Source organism: Pipistrellus kuhlii, unplaced genomic scaffold (assembly GCF_014108245.1).
Source record: "Pipistrellus kuhlii isolate mPipKuh1 unplaced genomic scaffold, mPipKuh1.p scaffold_m20_p_2, whole genome shotgun sequence".
Lineage (NCBI taxonomy): Eukaryota > Metazoa > Chordata > Mammalia > Chiroptera > Vespertilionidae > Pipistrellus > Pipistrellus kuhlii.
In genome coordinates, this window is record NW_023425515.1 from 166,584,480 (window position 1) to 166,600,921 (window position 16,442).

General features: G+C 40.3%; 1 protein-coding gene across 31 annotated transcripts in view; it reads right to left on the reverse strand.

Annotated features, from left to right (window-relative positions):
• The window catches only part of SCMH1 (Scm polycomb group protein homolog 1), a 123,639-nt gene that overhangs the window by 16,736 nt on the left and 90,461 nt on the right, over positions 1-16,442 (reverse strand). For 27 of the 31 annotated variants that reach the window (XM_045584685.1, XM_045584682.1, XM_045584669.1 and 24 more), the window contains 3 exons: positions 11,606-11,838; positions 6,919-7,045; positions 243-443 (listed from right to left, as the gene is read on the reverse strand). In XM_045584685.1, coding sequence (XP_045440641.1) covers positions 243-443; positions 6,919-7,045; positions 11,606-11,838 — 561 coding nt within the window. The remainder of the gene's footprint in view (positions 1-242; positions 444-6,918; positions 7,046-11,605; positions 11,839-16,442) is intronic. The other 4 variants (XM_045584683.1, XM_045584678.1, XM_045584684.1 and 1 more) reach the window with 3 other exon arrangements.

Sequence of the window (16,442 nt, forward strand, 5' to 3'; positions counted from 1 at the left end):
ACCTTTAAAACAACACACTCGTAGGTCCACAGCAGAGGCATCTGTTTAGAGGCTCAGTTAAGACTCTAAACAGAGTCTGTGTGGGTATTCTACTTGGCAGAGGTGCTCAGGGCGTTGAAAGTGAATATTCTCTGAGGAAGGGATACCTTCACACTTCTCCAGAGCCTTCAGGTGTGAAGTGGGAATCAGGATGCCTTGTCAGAAATTAGCCAATTGAGAAGGTCTCACTGAAGGGAGCTTACCTGAGATAATCTCACCACCGTGGCCCTGCTTGAGGAAGCTGAAGACAGTTTTCTGGTGATAAGCACAGTCAATGCAAGCCTGGACAGCCTGCTGCAGCACCACAGAGGCACGGGCTGGCCCAAAATGGTCAGGCAGCTGCTGGACCTTCTTCTTATCTAAGTGGGGGCCTGTGCTGCCGTTCTTGTTTAAATAAATACAAACTGCAGGAGACAAATAATAAAATTTAAAAAGCTTAAAGAGTCCATGGGGTAGAGAAGTTGGACAACAGTGCTTTCTTCTGTCTTTTGTACCCTAGACTCTGGTCCTGAGCAGGTCTCCCAGCTGCTAAGCTGGTGACACACTGTGGGAGGAGGAAGATGGTTGTGCCCAGCTGCTGCCAGCCCAAATTGCATGACCAAAGGCTCTGGGAACACAGCCTGCTGGAAGAACAGCCTGAGCAAAAGCCAGGGCATGGAACTTGCACTTGGCGTTTTGTGCACTGAAAAAAAATTTAAACTATTTCCCAGATATGTGTACTTTCATTTTTGGTGCTTGGTTGCTCACATATTCTTTGTGTATCTTACCTTAAATGTTTAAGAGATTATGGGATTATGGAAATTTAAGAGAGAGAGAGAGAGAGAGAGAGAGAGAGAGAGAGAGAGAGAGAGAGAGAGACGGAGTTAGTTTTCGGTTCTGGGCCTTGGGAGTCCCCTTTTTATCTTCTATATATCAACACTTAGGACCAAGAAAGTAGTAAAAGGATTTTAAAAAAAGAATAAAGAAAAATATGAAAAGGGGAAAAGGGCTCGAGGGTCCCATCCAGATATTTGTTTCAGTAGTTTTGCTTGTCTTAATAGCTGGGCACTCCCCTAACTGCAACCCTCCACTTGGCACCATGGTGGGGAAGGGCACGCTAAAGAGGCGGTCCTAAACAGAATTGTTTCCTTGGTCTCCCGAAGGGCTCGCTCACAGGAAGCTGCTCAGCTGTGACACTCTCCCTGCTGATTTGCCTTCCAGGCTTCCATTTCAGTAGGGGATACTCTCCTTCCTCACATTGTCATGGCTCACTAACTGAAGGAGCTGGAGGACAAAACGCCTCTTTTTTACTTTTATTAAAGACAAATATTATAGGATAAGAGCAGCAGCTGTGTGGGCTGTGGATGAAACGCTGCCCTTTTGGGCCTCATGCTTACCATCAGTAAAATGAGGGGGCTGAGCTGGATGCTCTCCTGGGACACTTTTATCATTCTAAGGGGAAGCAAGATGGAGAGAAGAAAATGGAAAACAGGAAGGAGAAGGAATGATATGGAAGGTGAGAGGTGAAAATAAAGAAAGGAAAAAAAGAGAAATAAGATGAATTGAAATAAAATTTAACTTTGTTTTCTCATAAAACCCACTAAAATGAGCCAGATACCAGAAAGAAGATAACATACAATTTCAGGAGCTGGAAAGCAGACTGGCAAAGTAGTAATGACTCAGCAGACCTAAGAAAGCTAAAGCCTTAACCAAGAGTGGGCAACGATGAGAACCAAGCTGTTCATCTGATAATTCACAAAAGGCCCAAGAATGGGCCAGTGCCTCTGGAGGTGGGTATGGAGGTAGGTCTAATAATTGAAGGATTGAAGTCTGTTAAGAAATGGGACTACCATATCAAAACTTGACTCTTTTGCTAAAAACAAAATAAATAAAAATGAAAGAACTCAGAGATAAGAAGAGTAATGAAAATAAATGAAACATTATAAGAATATTCATAGCAATTTAGCCATACTAGTTTTAAACCCAAATGTCCATAAACAAGAGAGTGGATATAAAAATTGTTGTATATTTACTTATTGAAATACCATGTGGCTATAAAAAAAAAATATTGATAGAGTTTCTCACAAACATTATTTTGAGAGAAACAAACCAGATGGGAAAGAGTATTCTATATTTAGTATATCAATTTATATTAAGTTCCAGAACAGAAAAATCTAATCTACAGTGATAGAAATAAAAATAAAGATGAGAGTGAAGACTGTAAGGAGGCATGAGGTGACTTCTGGAGAGTGAAGAATGGGCAGAAATGACTTTTAACTCAATTGGGATAGTTCATGGGTGCTTACACTGATTATAATTCATCAAACTGTACACTTAAGGTTTGTATGTTTCACTGTATTAGAGTAATAATTAAAATTCTAAAAAAAAAATTAAATTCTACATGGATTAAAAGGGTGAAATATAAAAGACAAACAATGAAACCCTTAGAATAATGTGTCAGTTTTAAAACATGGCCCCCAAATTCTTTGACATTCCTTATACCAATCTCTGTGATATTTGACCAATAAATTATAATGGAAATGACACTGCCAGTTTCTGAGCTTAGGGCTGAAAAAACTAGCAGTTTCCACTTCCTGTCTCTTGGGACATTTACTTCTGGAACCCAACTACCATGTGTGAGGAGGCAAGGCCACCCCAGGTGAGGTCCATGGGGAGAGAAACCAACAGGCAAAACCAACTTGTCAGCATGTGGTAGAAGCGATCCTCCAGCCCTGGTCAGCCTGCCACAGCTGACACTGGATGGAACAGAGACAAGCTGCTGCCATTCAGCCCTGCCCACCTTGTTGTTTTCAGCCATCAAGTTTTGTGGTGGTTTGTTATGTAGCAAAAGATTATTGGGACAGAATGTAGTATTAGAAATAGGGTGCTCCAGTAACAAAAGCCTGGCACACATGACACTGACTTTGGGACTGGGCAGCATAAAAAGCCACAAAGAGAGTGTTGAGAAGGCTGTCAATGAAGACTTACAGGAAAGTGAGAAAAATCTTATTGGAAGATGGAGGACAGGGGACACTTACTAGGTAGTGGTGGAAAGTTACACAGCACTGTCACTTGAAGTAACATAGAAATAGGAAATGTACCTGATAAATTCAATGAAATAGCTAAGGTGATTTTACTCCCTGTGATAAGAGTACAAAATGAGATGAATCAGCTTAAAACAAACATACAGTCTAATGTAAAACATAAAAAAGCCCAGGACTTGCAGAGTTCACAAATAAAATTGTTTCTCATTCACAGTCTCTCTATAAGACAAACAACCCTAAATCGAGAAAGGGTCAAATCCAGAATAGGGAAGGAAATATCTTGTTACAATGTCAGAATGATTTTATATCTATGCTCCAGAGACTCTTTCAGACCAAAAGGCCCTATAAGAATCTCAAGGGCAAATCTTCTCTCCCTTAACAGGACTTTTAAGAATCTTAAGGACATTGTTTCACAGTAGCCCAAACTAGAGAAGGGTTTATCTTCAAGAGATCTATGATTGTAGCTTTTGTCTAATGAAGTAAATTCCAATAGAAAACCCCTCAAGTTTCTAAGAGAATCATTCTGGTGGAAGATTTGCCTGCTAGAATTAAAAAAGGGTAAGAGTGGCACTAAATGAATCCTTTAGACCCCCAATCTTTTACCGACAATCTTAGTTTTCTCATGGAAAAGGAATGATGATGATACAGAGGACAGAAACATGAGTAATGATAAAAAGTCCTAGAAAGTAGTATTGGATCCAACTAATGAATTGCCAACATGTGCCCAGATAGATTTCTATAGACCAGTTACTGCTATGAGGCTCTTGGTTTTTTCTTTGAACAGATGTATCTATAAGGTATCTTCAGCCTGTCCTACCATTGTATGCTACATATGTGGGGAGCAGACAATATGCTTCTTTTCTTCCCCCAGTGTGTCTCATTGTTATTTTATATTTTAAAATATTTTTACTAAATTTATTGGGGTGACATTGGTTAGTAAGATTATATATTTCAAGTGTACAATTCCATAATATATCATCTACATATTTCATTGTGTGTTCAGCACCCAAAGTCAAGTCTCCTTCTATCATATATTTGACTCTCATTACCCTTTTCATCCTTCCTCTCATCCTCTCTGTTAACTACCATATTAGTTAACATCTTTCTTTGGTTCACAGGTCATTGGATAACTACCCTCAAGGAACTGTACCCAAGAACTGCATCTGAGAGGTCTGATTTGCACCTGGATCTGATTTAGATGACAAAATCCTACATCTGGATCCTGATGCTGTAAACTGATGAGACTTTTAAGGGGAATATTGCAGGGGAAGAACAAATTTTTCAAGAGGTAAGAAAATGTAAATAATTTATGTACAGAGAATGGACTAAGTTGGTTTGACAACATGGTCAATAAATCTTTGACTCTCCTCACATTGAAAGGTAGGGCCCATTTTCTTTCTCATGAATCTGTGCTCTGTCTGTTTGATCAAGAGAATATGGTGGAAATGATGCTCAAAGATTAAAAAAAATGGTAGTCTTCACTTTCTGTCTCTTAATACACTGGCTCTTGCAACCCAGCCACCATGGCATGAGGAAGTCCAAGCTACTCTTTGGAGCGGTCTGTGTAGTGAAGAACTAACATCCAGCACCAACTCTGCCAGCCATTGAACAAATTATCTTGAAAGTATATCCTTCAACCCCTGTTGAGCCACCCTAACTAATGCCAAGGGGAAGAGCAACGAGCTGTCCTAATTTTAAAATAGTTGAATATTGCCGAAACCGGTTTGGCTCAAGGGCATGTACCTTGGTTGCGGGCATATCCCCAGTAGGGGGTGTGCAAGAGGCAGCTAATCGATGACTCTCTCTCATCAGTGTTTCTAATTCTGTATCTCTCTCCCTTCCTCTCTGTACAAAATCTATAAAATATATTAAAAAAAATAGTTGAATATTGATATTACCTTTTCCAGGTATATACATAAGCCATTTCTTTTATAGTTTATACTTACTGTCTTGTTTTAAAAATGCTTTCTAATATTAAGGTCATAAAGATATTTTTGTATACTGTCATCTTTTAATTTTCTACTGTATCCATGATATCAGAATTGGAGGTTGTAGCCCTAGCCATTTTGGCTCAGTGGATAGAGCATCAATCACCCTGTGGACGGAAGGGTCCCGGGTTCTGATCAAGGGCACATGCCTCGGTTGTGGGCTCAATCCCCGGTAGGGGGCATGTAAGAGACAGCCAATCAATGATTCTCTTCCTCATTGATGTTTCTGTTTCTCTCTTCCTCTCTGAAATTGATTTTATATATATATTTGTGTGTGTGTGTGTTTAAAAAGAATTGGAGGTTATAAAAAAAAAAAAAGTTCAGAGAAGGGTCCAGCATATAAGGAGCTTGGAAGTACCTTCTTCATACTAACAGTAAGTAAAAAACTGAACAAATGTAAAAATCAACAATTCTTTTTAGATCCATCAGAGAAGTGAGGTCGCGGGCAAACTGCTGTCCCCAAATTTGGAAAGATAGACAGGTGGATATAGAGAATCATGATTTACTAGAACAGAAACGTATGAGCAGAAACCTCCATAGGAACCAGAGCCAAGGTAGGAAAATCTAAACTGTAACTGACAAATTTCTGGAAGCTCAGTGTGGACAAATCTGATAGTTAAAAACTCTAGGGGGCCCAGTCATGTTGGGGGATCCCCACTTTTGTGAGTTTTACCTCTGGAAGCTTGAACAGGTTCTCACAGTGAATATGGGAGAAAAGTCCCCTCCAGCTCCCAGTAGGGGAGTGGTAAAGGAAACATTGTGTACTACATCAGAGCTTTCTGTCTTTAACAAGGTCTGCCCTCAGGAGAAACTATTTCACCAGAGTTTAACCTGCTGGGGTTTTATCAGAGCCTAACCTACCTGGGAGAAGCAATACCCAAATCCAACCCCCTCCAGCCACACTATCCCACTGGTAGGGAGACTAAGAAGCACTGGTGAAATTCCTAGTCCTAGGGTACAGAGTCACCAAAAGACTGAGAGCTACTCGTAGGACTATAGAATACTTCTCCCTTTTCACTTCAATGTCACATTACTAAGAGCCTATTCACAAATTCCTTTCAAGAAGTACAACACATTTGGCTCTCAAAAAAAAAATAAAAATTACAAGGTATACTAAAAGGCAAAAAATGCAATTCAAAGAGCAAGTATCAGAATCAGTTTCAGATATGGCAGGGATGTTGGAATTATTAGATTAGGAATTTAAAACAATTATGGTTAATATACCAGGGAGGATAATGCAGCATACAAGACAGATGGGCAAGGTATACACAGAGATGAAAACTCTAAGAAGAATTTTTAAAAATTCTAGAGATCAAAAACATTGTCACAGAAATGGAGAACATCTTTGATGGCTCATTAGTAGATTGGACATGGCTGAAGAAAAAATTGCTGAGATTGAGGATATCTTAATAGAAATTTCCAAAACTGAAAAGCAAGTAGAAAAAAAACAACATACCCCCTCCCCCACAAAAACCCAGAATAGACTATTTAAGAACTGTGGGGCAGCCCTGGCCAGTGTGCTCAGTGGTTAGAGAGTTGGCCCATGCACAGAAGGATCTCGGGTTCGATTCCCAGTCAAGGGCATGTATCTGGGTTGCAGGAAGAGACATTCTCAGGTTTTTTTGATTGTTTGTTTGTGTGTTTTTTTGGTGTGGCTATTGTCAAAGTGAAATAAGGTTTCTTTGATTGTTTTTTGACAGGATGGAGGTTTCCCTGAAACTATTTCAGATGCCAAAGATAATTTTTTTTTACAAAAAGATTTTATTTAGGTTTATAAATGGACAGGGAGTTAATATTGGTGCAAGATGAGAAAGTACAGACACAGGGACCTGGGGCTTGTTGCAGCTAATACTATGATCTGTTCTTACCTGTGGGGGCCTGCATGGCTGAGCTGGGGATGGTTGCAGCATCTTGGGGTACAGTGCTGGTGTCCGGTTCAGGGGTGCTGGTTGTTGGTGAGGTGGGTGGTGGATTCAGCAAAGTCCGAGGTTTTCTCTGTCAAAATGGATGGGGGAAATTTGCTACCCATGATAGGTAACTTGTCTTCTTACTCCTCTATTCTAGTACTTAATTCACCCATGAAATAAAAATATATTTGTAGATGGGACTGTGTTTTATCTTCCCCCCGCCCCCCCAGCATCTTGTCCAAAGCTGAACATGCTTAGTAAATATTTTCTGAACCTATGCACAAGAATCTCGGTTTCTGTACAGCCAGAGCTTAACTCACTCTCTTTTATACTAGACTCAATATTATGATTTTAAGTTCCTGATTTTTTATTAGTTGTGCAGACAAAAGCAAAAAAAAAAAAAATATTATGGCTTGAGTCTACTTTGACATTATTTGGTACTTTCTCTTTCTTGAAAAATGGAAATGTACATTTTCCTAACTCTACACACTATATCCTCTGCCTACCTCTTGTGCTCATTACCTGCCATTTATTATTTTTGGCCTTATACTCTAATAATCTCTAACTATGATACTTCTCTAAAAACCATACCTGGTCTACATCTTTATACTAATAAACCATCCCTTCTGTTTGAAATCTCCTTTCTTTTTTTATCTGACAAATATCTAGATTTTCTCTAGTTATTGTCTCTTTTGTGCTATCTCTGTCCTTTGCATAGTTGCACTTGTCACATGTATTGTCATTATATACTTATGTACTGCTGTACCTGATTAGCCTGGAGCTCCCTGAGAGTCTGATTTGGAGTACCATTCCTGGCATGATACTTGGCATATAAGTATCAACACTGTTTTTCAATGAAGCATACAGTATAGAATACCAATGATGGGGGAAGTAATAATGATGATTTGAGAAACTCCTAGCATCTCTCCTACGCTGGTCAGAGCAGCCTTTGGGGGAGAAGGATCTTAGAAGGTTCTTTCCAAGATAAATTTTTCTAAAAGCCTTTCTGAAGGCAAGAAAAACATATTCATCATTGAGGTCCAGAATCCCCTTTTACTAAATGTCATGTAAGGTCACACTGCTGGGAGCTAAATCACATGTGTCAAACACAAGGCCCGCGGGCCAAATCCGTCCTGCCAGGCCTTGCAATGTGGCCCGCACTGCGCTGTCATCACTGCACTCCGCTGCGTTTCCATCACAATGACAGTTTATGACTGTTCAGTAAACCATTCGGCCCGCGATTTAGGCTGGATTTTAGATTTTGGCCCCTTCTCTGACTGAGTTCGACACCCCTAAGCTAAATAAACCTGTTTGCCTTCTAGGAGTATTATTTAAAGAGCACCAATGACAGCAAGAATATACTAAAAGATGGCCTTGCCTGTGAAAGGAATCGCACAAATACTTATGAAAGCATACATGGGCTATGGACAACCCCTCATAGTTTTGATATTGCAAAAAGTATAAATCCAAATAAACAATGAGTTGGGATAGAAAGGTTCAACTTCACTGAGTTGGTGGTGGAATTTCCTGAGTCCCTGAAGGAACAACCCTAGTAAATAAGGTGTCCAAATATTGTAGGAATCAGAAAAATGGAGGACATTATTATTATTTGAGATAGGTGCAATTACATGCATTATACCTATTCATAGTATATTACCCCATCTCCATTTTATGGGGCTCACAGCCTTACTCAAAGTCACACAGGTGGTAACAAATGGAGATGAGATATAAAACTAAGTATGCCTGGTTTCAAAGCTTTTAGTCACAAGATTACCTTGCTTCACAAAGGAATATAAAAGTTATGGGTTGAATGGAAAGGATATATACTTATAGCAGTAGGTAAAAAGGACAGGAAGGGATTCAAATGCCAGGCCATTAAAATACAGGATAAGATAAGAATTGCTGCTTTCAAGAGGTTTGAAAGAGGACTCTGGCTATTATATTTGGGACTGTCTGAGGAAACAGAGCAGAGGCAATCATAGTCATAGTTCTTAGGTTCTGAAGGATCTTATAGGTCATTTAATCAGCCTTCCACCCCAGTATTTCTATTTCCTTATCTCTGATAACACCCCTTCCATCAGTCACTGATGAAATTCCTCTAATGATAGGCATCACTACTATTTTGGAATAGATTTAACTAAATATAGACTTTTAGTTAAATTTCCTTTATCCTGAGACAAAACCTGTCTGCTTAAGCTTTTGCTTATTTGGTTCTTATCCTGTCTTTGGAACCTTACAGACAAGTTTTCTCCCTCTTTAATTTGTCTGTGCTCAAAATGCCTTCACATAATCAAAAGCACAGCTTCTCTAGCCTTGTAATCCTAGGGTCTTCAGCCTTTCCTTCAAACATGAGAATGAGAAGAGAGTTATGGAGACAAAAATGAATCAGGGCCTGGGGTAGGGGTTAGTGGTAGTAGGTCAGGAGCATTACGTGTTATATACAAAGATCAGGATGTGACATCAAGAATTCAAAGCCAATAAGTAAGAAACAATCTCAATTGGAAAATCATCACTCAAACCATCCATCCATCCATCCATCCATCCATCCATCCATCCATCCATCCTGCATATACTGAACATCTCTCAAGAGACAGATATATAAGGCACTATAGAAAAAAGGAAGAAGAAAAAGATTAGATTCTCAACCTTAAGGAGCTTACATTCTAGGACTGAAGTCAGCTGGAGCTATGGAGCAAACAAAAACCCAATCAACTAACAAACAAAACCTAGGGAAGAACTTGTGAGATTGGAATGGAGTTCCTAGGAAGACTGGGATTCATCTCCAGAGTGAAAGTCAGGTAGTCTAGTTCAGGAGGAAGTTGCAGAGAAATCCTGAAGGTAGGGAGGGAATGGAGAAGGTGATGCCAAGGGAAGCCCTAGAGAAGAAGCTGAGGAACTTTCATATCAGTGGTTTCCCTAGGGAAGATCTGCATGAAGAACTGGTCATGCATAGTGAATAGTGCTCAGTAAAGCCTGACTCAGGAATCCTTTCCTATACTAAAGGTAAGTGTTATCTCCCTCAAGAAATGCGAGAGTGAATATGTGGTAAGGCAGCAGTGACTTTGAAACTAGAAGATCTTGAGACCCATCTCTGTTTATTAGCTATGTGATGATAGAGAAGTTATATCTTTAAGCATCAATTTACTTAACTTTTAAATAACATTAACACTACTCATCTCCTAGACTTTTGTGAAGAATATGTGATATATAATCATATAGAGCCTGATATAGAGCTTGATACGTAATAAAAATTCAATAAATTTTTTTTTAAAGAAGGAGCAGGATAGAAAAAATACTTTTACAAAGTCAATATCCTCTTTTTATTTACAAGCTTGGGCATCCACTTTGGGCAGGTTAACAATCAGGAGCAGGGCTTCCATCTCTGGAAGATAGACCAGAATTCCCTTGAATATGAGTAACTTTCAAAGTCAAAATTTGTTTGTTATCCATACTATCCTATATCTAATATAACCTACTCTCAGGTAAATAGATAAATAGGGATTACAACTTAGTAAATTCCTCTTAAAAGTATACACAAGGTGAAGAAATAGGACCAGACATACCCCTTTCCAGGAAGTATGGATATGGGTAAATTATCCCTTTATATTCCTTTACTAGTGGCCTGGTGCACAAAATTTGTGCAGGGGGGCGGGTAGAGGGGATCCCTCAGCCTGGCCTGCACCCTCTCCAATCTGGGACCCCTCAGGTAAGTCTGACTGATGGCAAGTACAACAGAGATGAGTAAGAGCCTATAATGTGATAAATAAAATTATTAGGAGGTACTGTTTTGCGGTATTATTACATATTCCCACACATTCTCCTTTGTTTTCTTTTTCCTCTCTCCAAGGTAAGTAGCTGGTTCTGCTTTTATTGCTAAGGGAGAAAGATTCAACAGAACATTCTGAATGGTGGCTACCTGGGTTTAGATATAGGTAAACATTTATTGAGCTGTACAATTGAGATTTCTATATTTTACCTGGATATTTGGCTCTTGTGTTTGCATAAACATAAGCAGTGGCTTCTAACCCACAGGTTAGAATCATTCAGGGACACTTAAAATTTACTGTTGGCTGGATACTCTCCAAATCAGCAAAATCAGAATCTATGGAAATTGAACAAATTGGAACTCTAATTTCTGAAGGGGCAGACTTGTTGTTTAGAATATTTTACACACACACACACACACACACACACACACACACACACACACACGCCTCAAGTGATTCCCATGAACAGCTATCATTGAAAATCAATAACACCCAAGGGAATTTAGAGTCCTTGTAAAGAGGCAGAAGAATTCAGGCATAATAGACAACTGTGTTGCTAGAAACAGCAGGAAATGTGGGCCTTCCCTCATGCTCTACAGCAGACTAAAAAGCCTCATGATGTCTGTCCTGCCTCCCTGGGTCCCTGATGAACCAATACCCTGTGGCTGGAGCCTTCCCGGGCCCCCAATGGATTGGGACCCCACAGTTAGGGCTTGGCGCTGCCCGCCCCATCTGTGTATACAAATTTATCCGCCATATTTGTTGGGTTAATTTACATATCACTCCTGATTGGCTGGTGGCGTAGAGGAGGTACAGTCAATTTACATGTTTGCCTATTATTAGGTAAGATTCCTTTATGGAAAAACCACATTTTTACCTACCTTACTGCCAGGTTTGGGGCCCCTCTTCTTTGGGAATTTCAATGGTTCAGCTGCCTTGGATGGGGTAGCGATGGGATGGGGAATTAGGGGCTTGGGTGTCCGGCCCCGCTTCTTTCCTGATTTACGCCCCCTCTGCCCTGGCTGATGATCCAAGTCAGTTTTGGTGCTGCTGTGAATGCTGGGCTTCTCAGTGTTCACATCAGATGCAGGATAGGGACTCTTTGGAATCACAACTGTAAGATAAAGACTCATTCTATCACCTCTTCCTCCCATCCCAGCAGGAGGGGGAAAAAAAGAGACTTCTTACTTCCATTTGGGTAGTTTTATCCCAAAAAGCTAGTTTCCTGGCATCTTACCTAAATATTAGAAAATCTCAGAAGAGAACTGAAGTTTGGCTTCAATTAGAAGCTTAATTATTTCAATTAGAAGTTAGATTGGCTACAATTTGAAGCTTAATTATTTCTGGTATATGCAGTAGAAAAATATTAAAAATTTCTCCCCAAGGTATATAAACAGAACCATAGACTCAGAGACAGAATGCCCACAATCTTTTCCTGCTAAGAATGAAGATTAGAGGTTCAGAAGAGGAAATGATTCCTTCCCCAGGTTACACTGTAAGTTGGGATGAGGACTTATATTTTGAAAGTAGGCTCTTCAACCAAGTCAGGGATTTTCTACATCAATCTTCTTAATGTTATTATTATAGTGAGGAGTAGTGAAACATATAGAAATATAATATATCTGATAGCATCTCTTTTTAACCTTAAACATTTTTGCTCCATATTACCTTTAAGGCAAAGTGCAAATTCTTTATCCTTATATCCAAGGACTTCTGTGACTTTGCCCCTGCCTTGCTCTCCAGTTATGTCTGATGTCACTTCCTGTCAACTGTCCCCATGTTCTAGACCCACTCTTTTTTGAATGCCAAGTCATATGTTGAGTTCTCTATTCTTTCTGGTCAGACATACATCAATTTTCAGTTTCCAACATTCACCTCCTTAAATGAGGCCTTGTTTGACTGCATCCCAAATAAGTTAGTGTCTCCTTTCCCAAAGCATTTTGTAGACATCTATGTTACTTTCAATTTTGCTACAATCATTCATCTTCTTCTTAAATAGATAATTCTTTAAGATATCTAATTCTTCCACAAATATTTCTTGAGCACCTACTATAGTTTATGCGCTGTTCTAACCCTGGGGTTAGAACAATGCACAAAACATTGTTTTCATCTTACAGAACTTACTTTCTAGTGGGGGAGAAAGAAAATAAAATAATAAATATACAATATATTGTTAGGTAAGTGTTATGATCAAAACTAAAGCAAGGTAATGAGATAGAAGGGTGAGAAAAGTCCTCTCTGAAGAGATGACATTTGTAGAGCTCCCATATGAAATAAAGGCAAAGCCTTATGAAGATCTGAGGAAAGAGCTGTACAAGTAGAAAGCATATAACAAGTGCAAAGATTCTGAGATGGGAACCTGCTAGCGTGTTTGAGAATTGGAAAGGTCAGTATATAACTGGAACTGAGTGAGCAAAGGGGAGAGAAGAGGGGGAATAGGTTAGAAAGGGAATAGTGATAAGATTATGTGAGACTTTGTAGACTGCAAAAGTGAACCTGAGCTGGGACCGGTTTGGCTCAATGGATAGAGCGTCGTCTTGGGGACTGAAGAGTCCTGGGTTCGATTCCGGGCAGGGGCATGTACCTTGGTTGCGGGCATATCCCCGGTGGGGGGTGTGCAGGAGGCAGCTGATCGATGACTCTCTCTCATCGATGTTTCTGACTCTCTATCTCTCTCCCTTCCTCTCTGTACAAAATCAATAAAATATATTAAAAAAAAAAAAAAAAAAAAAGGGAACCTGAACTTATTCTAAGTATGAAGGGAAGCAACTGGAGGATTCTCAGCACAGGAGTGACAGAATATACTTAAAAAAGAACACTGCTCAGAGATGGGGTAAGGCAAGATTAGAACTACAGAGACTGGTTAAAAAACTCATTATAGTGAATAAGTAGAAGGTAATGTTTCTAGGTAGAATGTAATAGATTATGACAATGCAGCATGGCTTGTAAAAGTCAGATAAATTATTGTAAATAACACTGCAGAACTGTAGAAATCATGAAGATTAGATGAACTGGAATTCCAGACCTGGTTGGGGAGGGCTTCTTAAGTATCTGACACTGTTTTCTTTCCTGAGGGCATTTGCCAATTTGGGGCATGAATTTTGGGTCAGGAGCTCGATTAGAGAAAAAAGAAGTCAGAGAGGTTGGTGTAACAGATTGGAACTTGAGGAGCTCCATGTGTGCGGCCAATTTTCCCCATGGCACATTTGCTGAGTTCTGAGTCTGTATACTAGAGACATGAAGCAAGGATGAGAGTTTCTAAGATCTAGAATAAAATCTCCCATAATCTTGAGGTTTAAGGAAACAAAGTCCTACTAGAAAGAGGAGCTCTATCTAAAAAACATAGCTGATTTTCTCTTCAAGAATTAAAAATTTTAAGAAACTTGAGAGGTCAAAGAACTAAGCTCTAAATTTCTCAAGGGTATTCTTATAGTTTTTCAGGGATAAGGAGATGGAGATCTATTAAGTTCTCAATCAAGAACCTAGGAAGGCCCATGCTGGATCAATCAAGCATGTTTTATTATTCCATATTTATCTCCAGAGCTCGGCTTTTGGACTGAAGGGTCCCGGGTTCAGTTCTGGTCAGGGGCACATGCCCAGGTTGTGGGCTTGATCCCATAGGAGGCAGCCAACTGCAGATTCTCTCTCATCATTGATGTTTCTCTCTCTCTCTCCTCTCCCTTCCTCTCTGAAACCAATAAAAATATATGGGAAAAATAAAACACAATCTATGAACATCAAGAATAAAAGAGATCCTTCAGACATTAAGAAAATAAATAAATTTTATAAATACATTTGAAATTTTATATTAAATGGTCAACTTCCTTGAAAAAATACAACTAATACCAAAACCAGGGTAAGACAACACAAAGAAAGAGAATTACAGGCCAATCCCTCTTGAGCATAGATTTCAAAATCCTCAACAAAATTCTAGCAAAGCGGATCCAGCAGTAGATCAGAAAGATCATACTCCATGAACAAGTAGGATTTATTCTGGGATGCAAGGATGGTACAATATTTGCAAAACAATGAATGTGATACATCACATAAACAAATTGAGATAAAAATCACAGTCATATAAATTGATGCAGAAAAAGCATTTGACAAAATTCAAGCCCTTTCTTGATAAAAACCCTCAGCAAAGTGGGAATAGAGGGATCAACATAATAAAAACCTTATATGACAAACCTATAGCCAACATCATACTCAATGGGCAAAAATGAAAACCTTTTCCCCTAAGAATAGGAACAAGACAGGGATGCCTACTCTCACACTCCTGTTCAACATAGTACTGGAAGCACTACCAATAAGAAATAAAAAATTAGAAGAAGAAATAAAAGGCATCCAAATTGGAAAAGATGATGTAAAATTGTCATTATTCACAGATGACATGATACTGTACATAGAAAACCCTAAAGACTCCATCAAAAATTATTAGACTTGGGAGAATCCAAGATGGCTGCACAGGTAAACACCTAGCCGCAGCTGCACACAACAATTTCAATAAAATACAACTAAAATATAAAATGGACATTACCCAGAACTATAGGAAAGTCGACTTACTGGAAATTCTACAACAAGAAGCAAGGAAAAAACCAGAAGGAAGAGCCGAGGAGCTGTAAATGCCTAAGGTATGGAGACATGCGGCACGTGCGCGGAGAGGATGGAGCCGGAGAGGAGGGGCGGCTGAGTGCCTGGCTGGCATTTCCTAGCGGGAAGGAGATAAAAGCTCCGACTGTGCTAAACCCAAGACCCGACAGTGCTGAACCTCATTTCTAGGCCAGACCCTGGGGACCCAGGCTCAAACAGAGGGAGCTGGGGCTGTGAGGCGGAATCCCAGGGAGCAGCGAAAGGCAGAGCCCCCGGAGGCGTGCACAGGCGTGCACTGTAGACTCTGCTGCTAGAATGCCCTGGAGGGAAGGAGACAAAGTCTCCGGACTGTGCTGGGCTCCAGTTCTGACTGCTCTGAACCCCAGTTCTAGGCCAGACCCAGGGGACCCAGGCTCATCCATAGGGAGTGGCGAAACGAGGTCCTGGAGGCGCACACATTGTGTGCAGAGAAGGGACGGTTGGCTGTGCTGCGGGATTGCCTTGGCGGGAAGGAGACAAAAGCTCCGGACTGCTCTGAACGCCACCTCCAACTCCATTTCCAACTGAACTGAACCCCAGTTCCGGGCTCATTGGGGTAGAGTCTAGATCACATGTGTCAAACACAAGGCCCGCGGGCCAAATCCATCCCGCCAGGCTTTGCAATGTGGCCCGCACCGTGCTGTCATCACTGCACTCCGCTGCGTTTCCATCACAATGACAGTTTATGACTGTTCAGTAAACCATTCGGCCTGCAATTTAGGCTGGATTTTAGATTTTGGCCCCTTCTCTGATTGAGTTCGACACCCCTAGTCTAGACTGTTTGGTAACAGGCGAAAATCTAGGGCACCTCTCTCTCAGAAGTGCTTCCAACGAGTACTGAAGGACCCTGGGGATTACTGAGACTCAGGAGCCCCATAGGGCGGGGCTGACAGAAGCCAAGGCTGTAGGCTCCACCCTGAAACTCCCGCCCCATCAGGGAAGCTGCGAAAATGCCGAGACAAGGAAACATCACAAACGAAAGAAATGGAGGACAAAAAGCGACTGGATATAGAGTTCAAATCTACGCTTATAAGGTTTTTCAAGAATTTCTTAGAAAAGGTTGATAAGACCTATGAGGATATGAAAAGG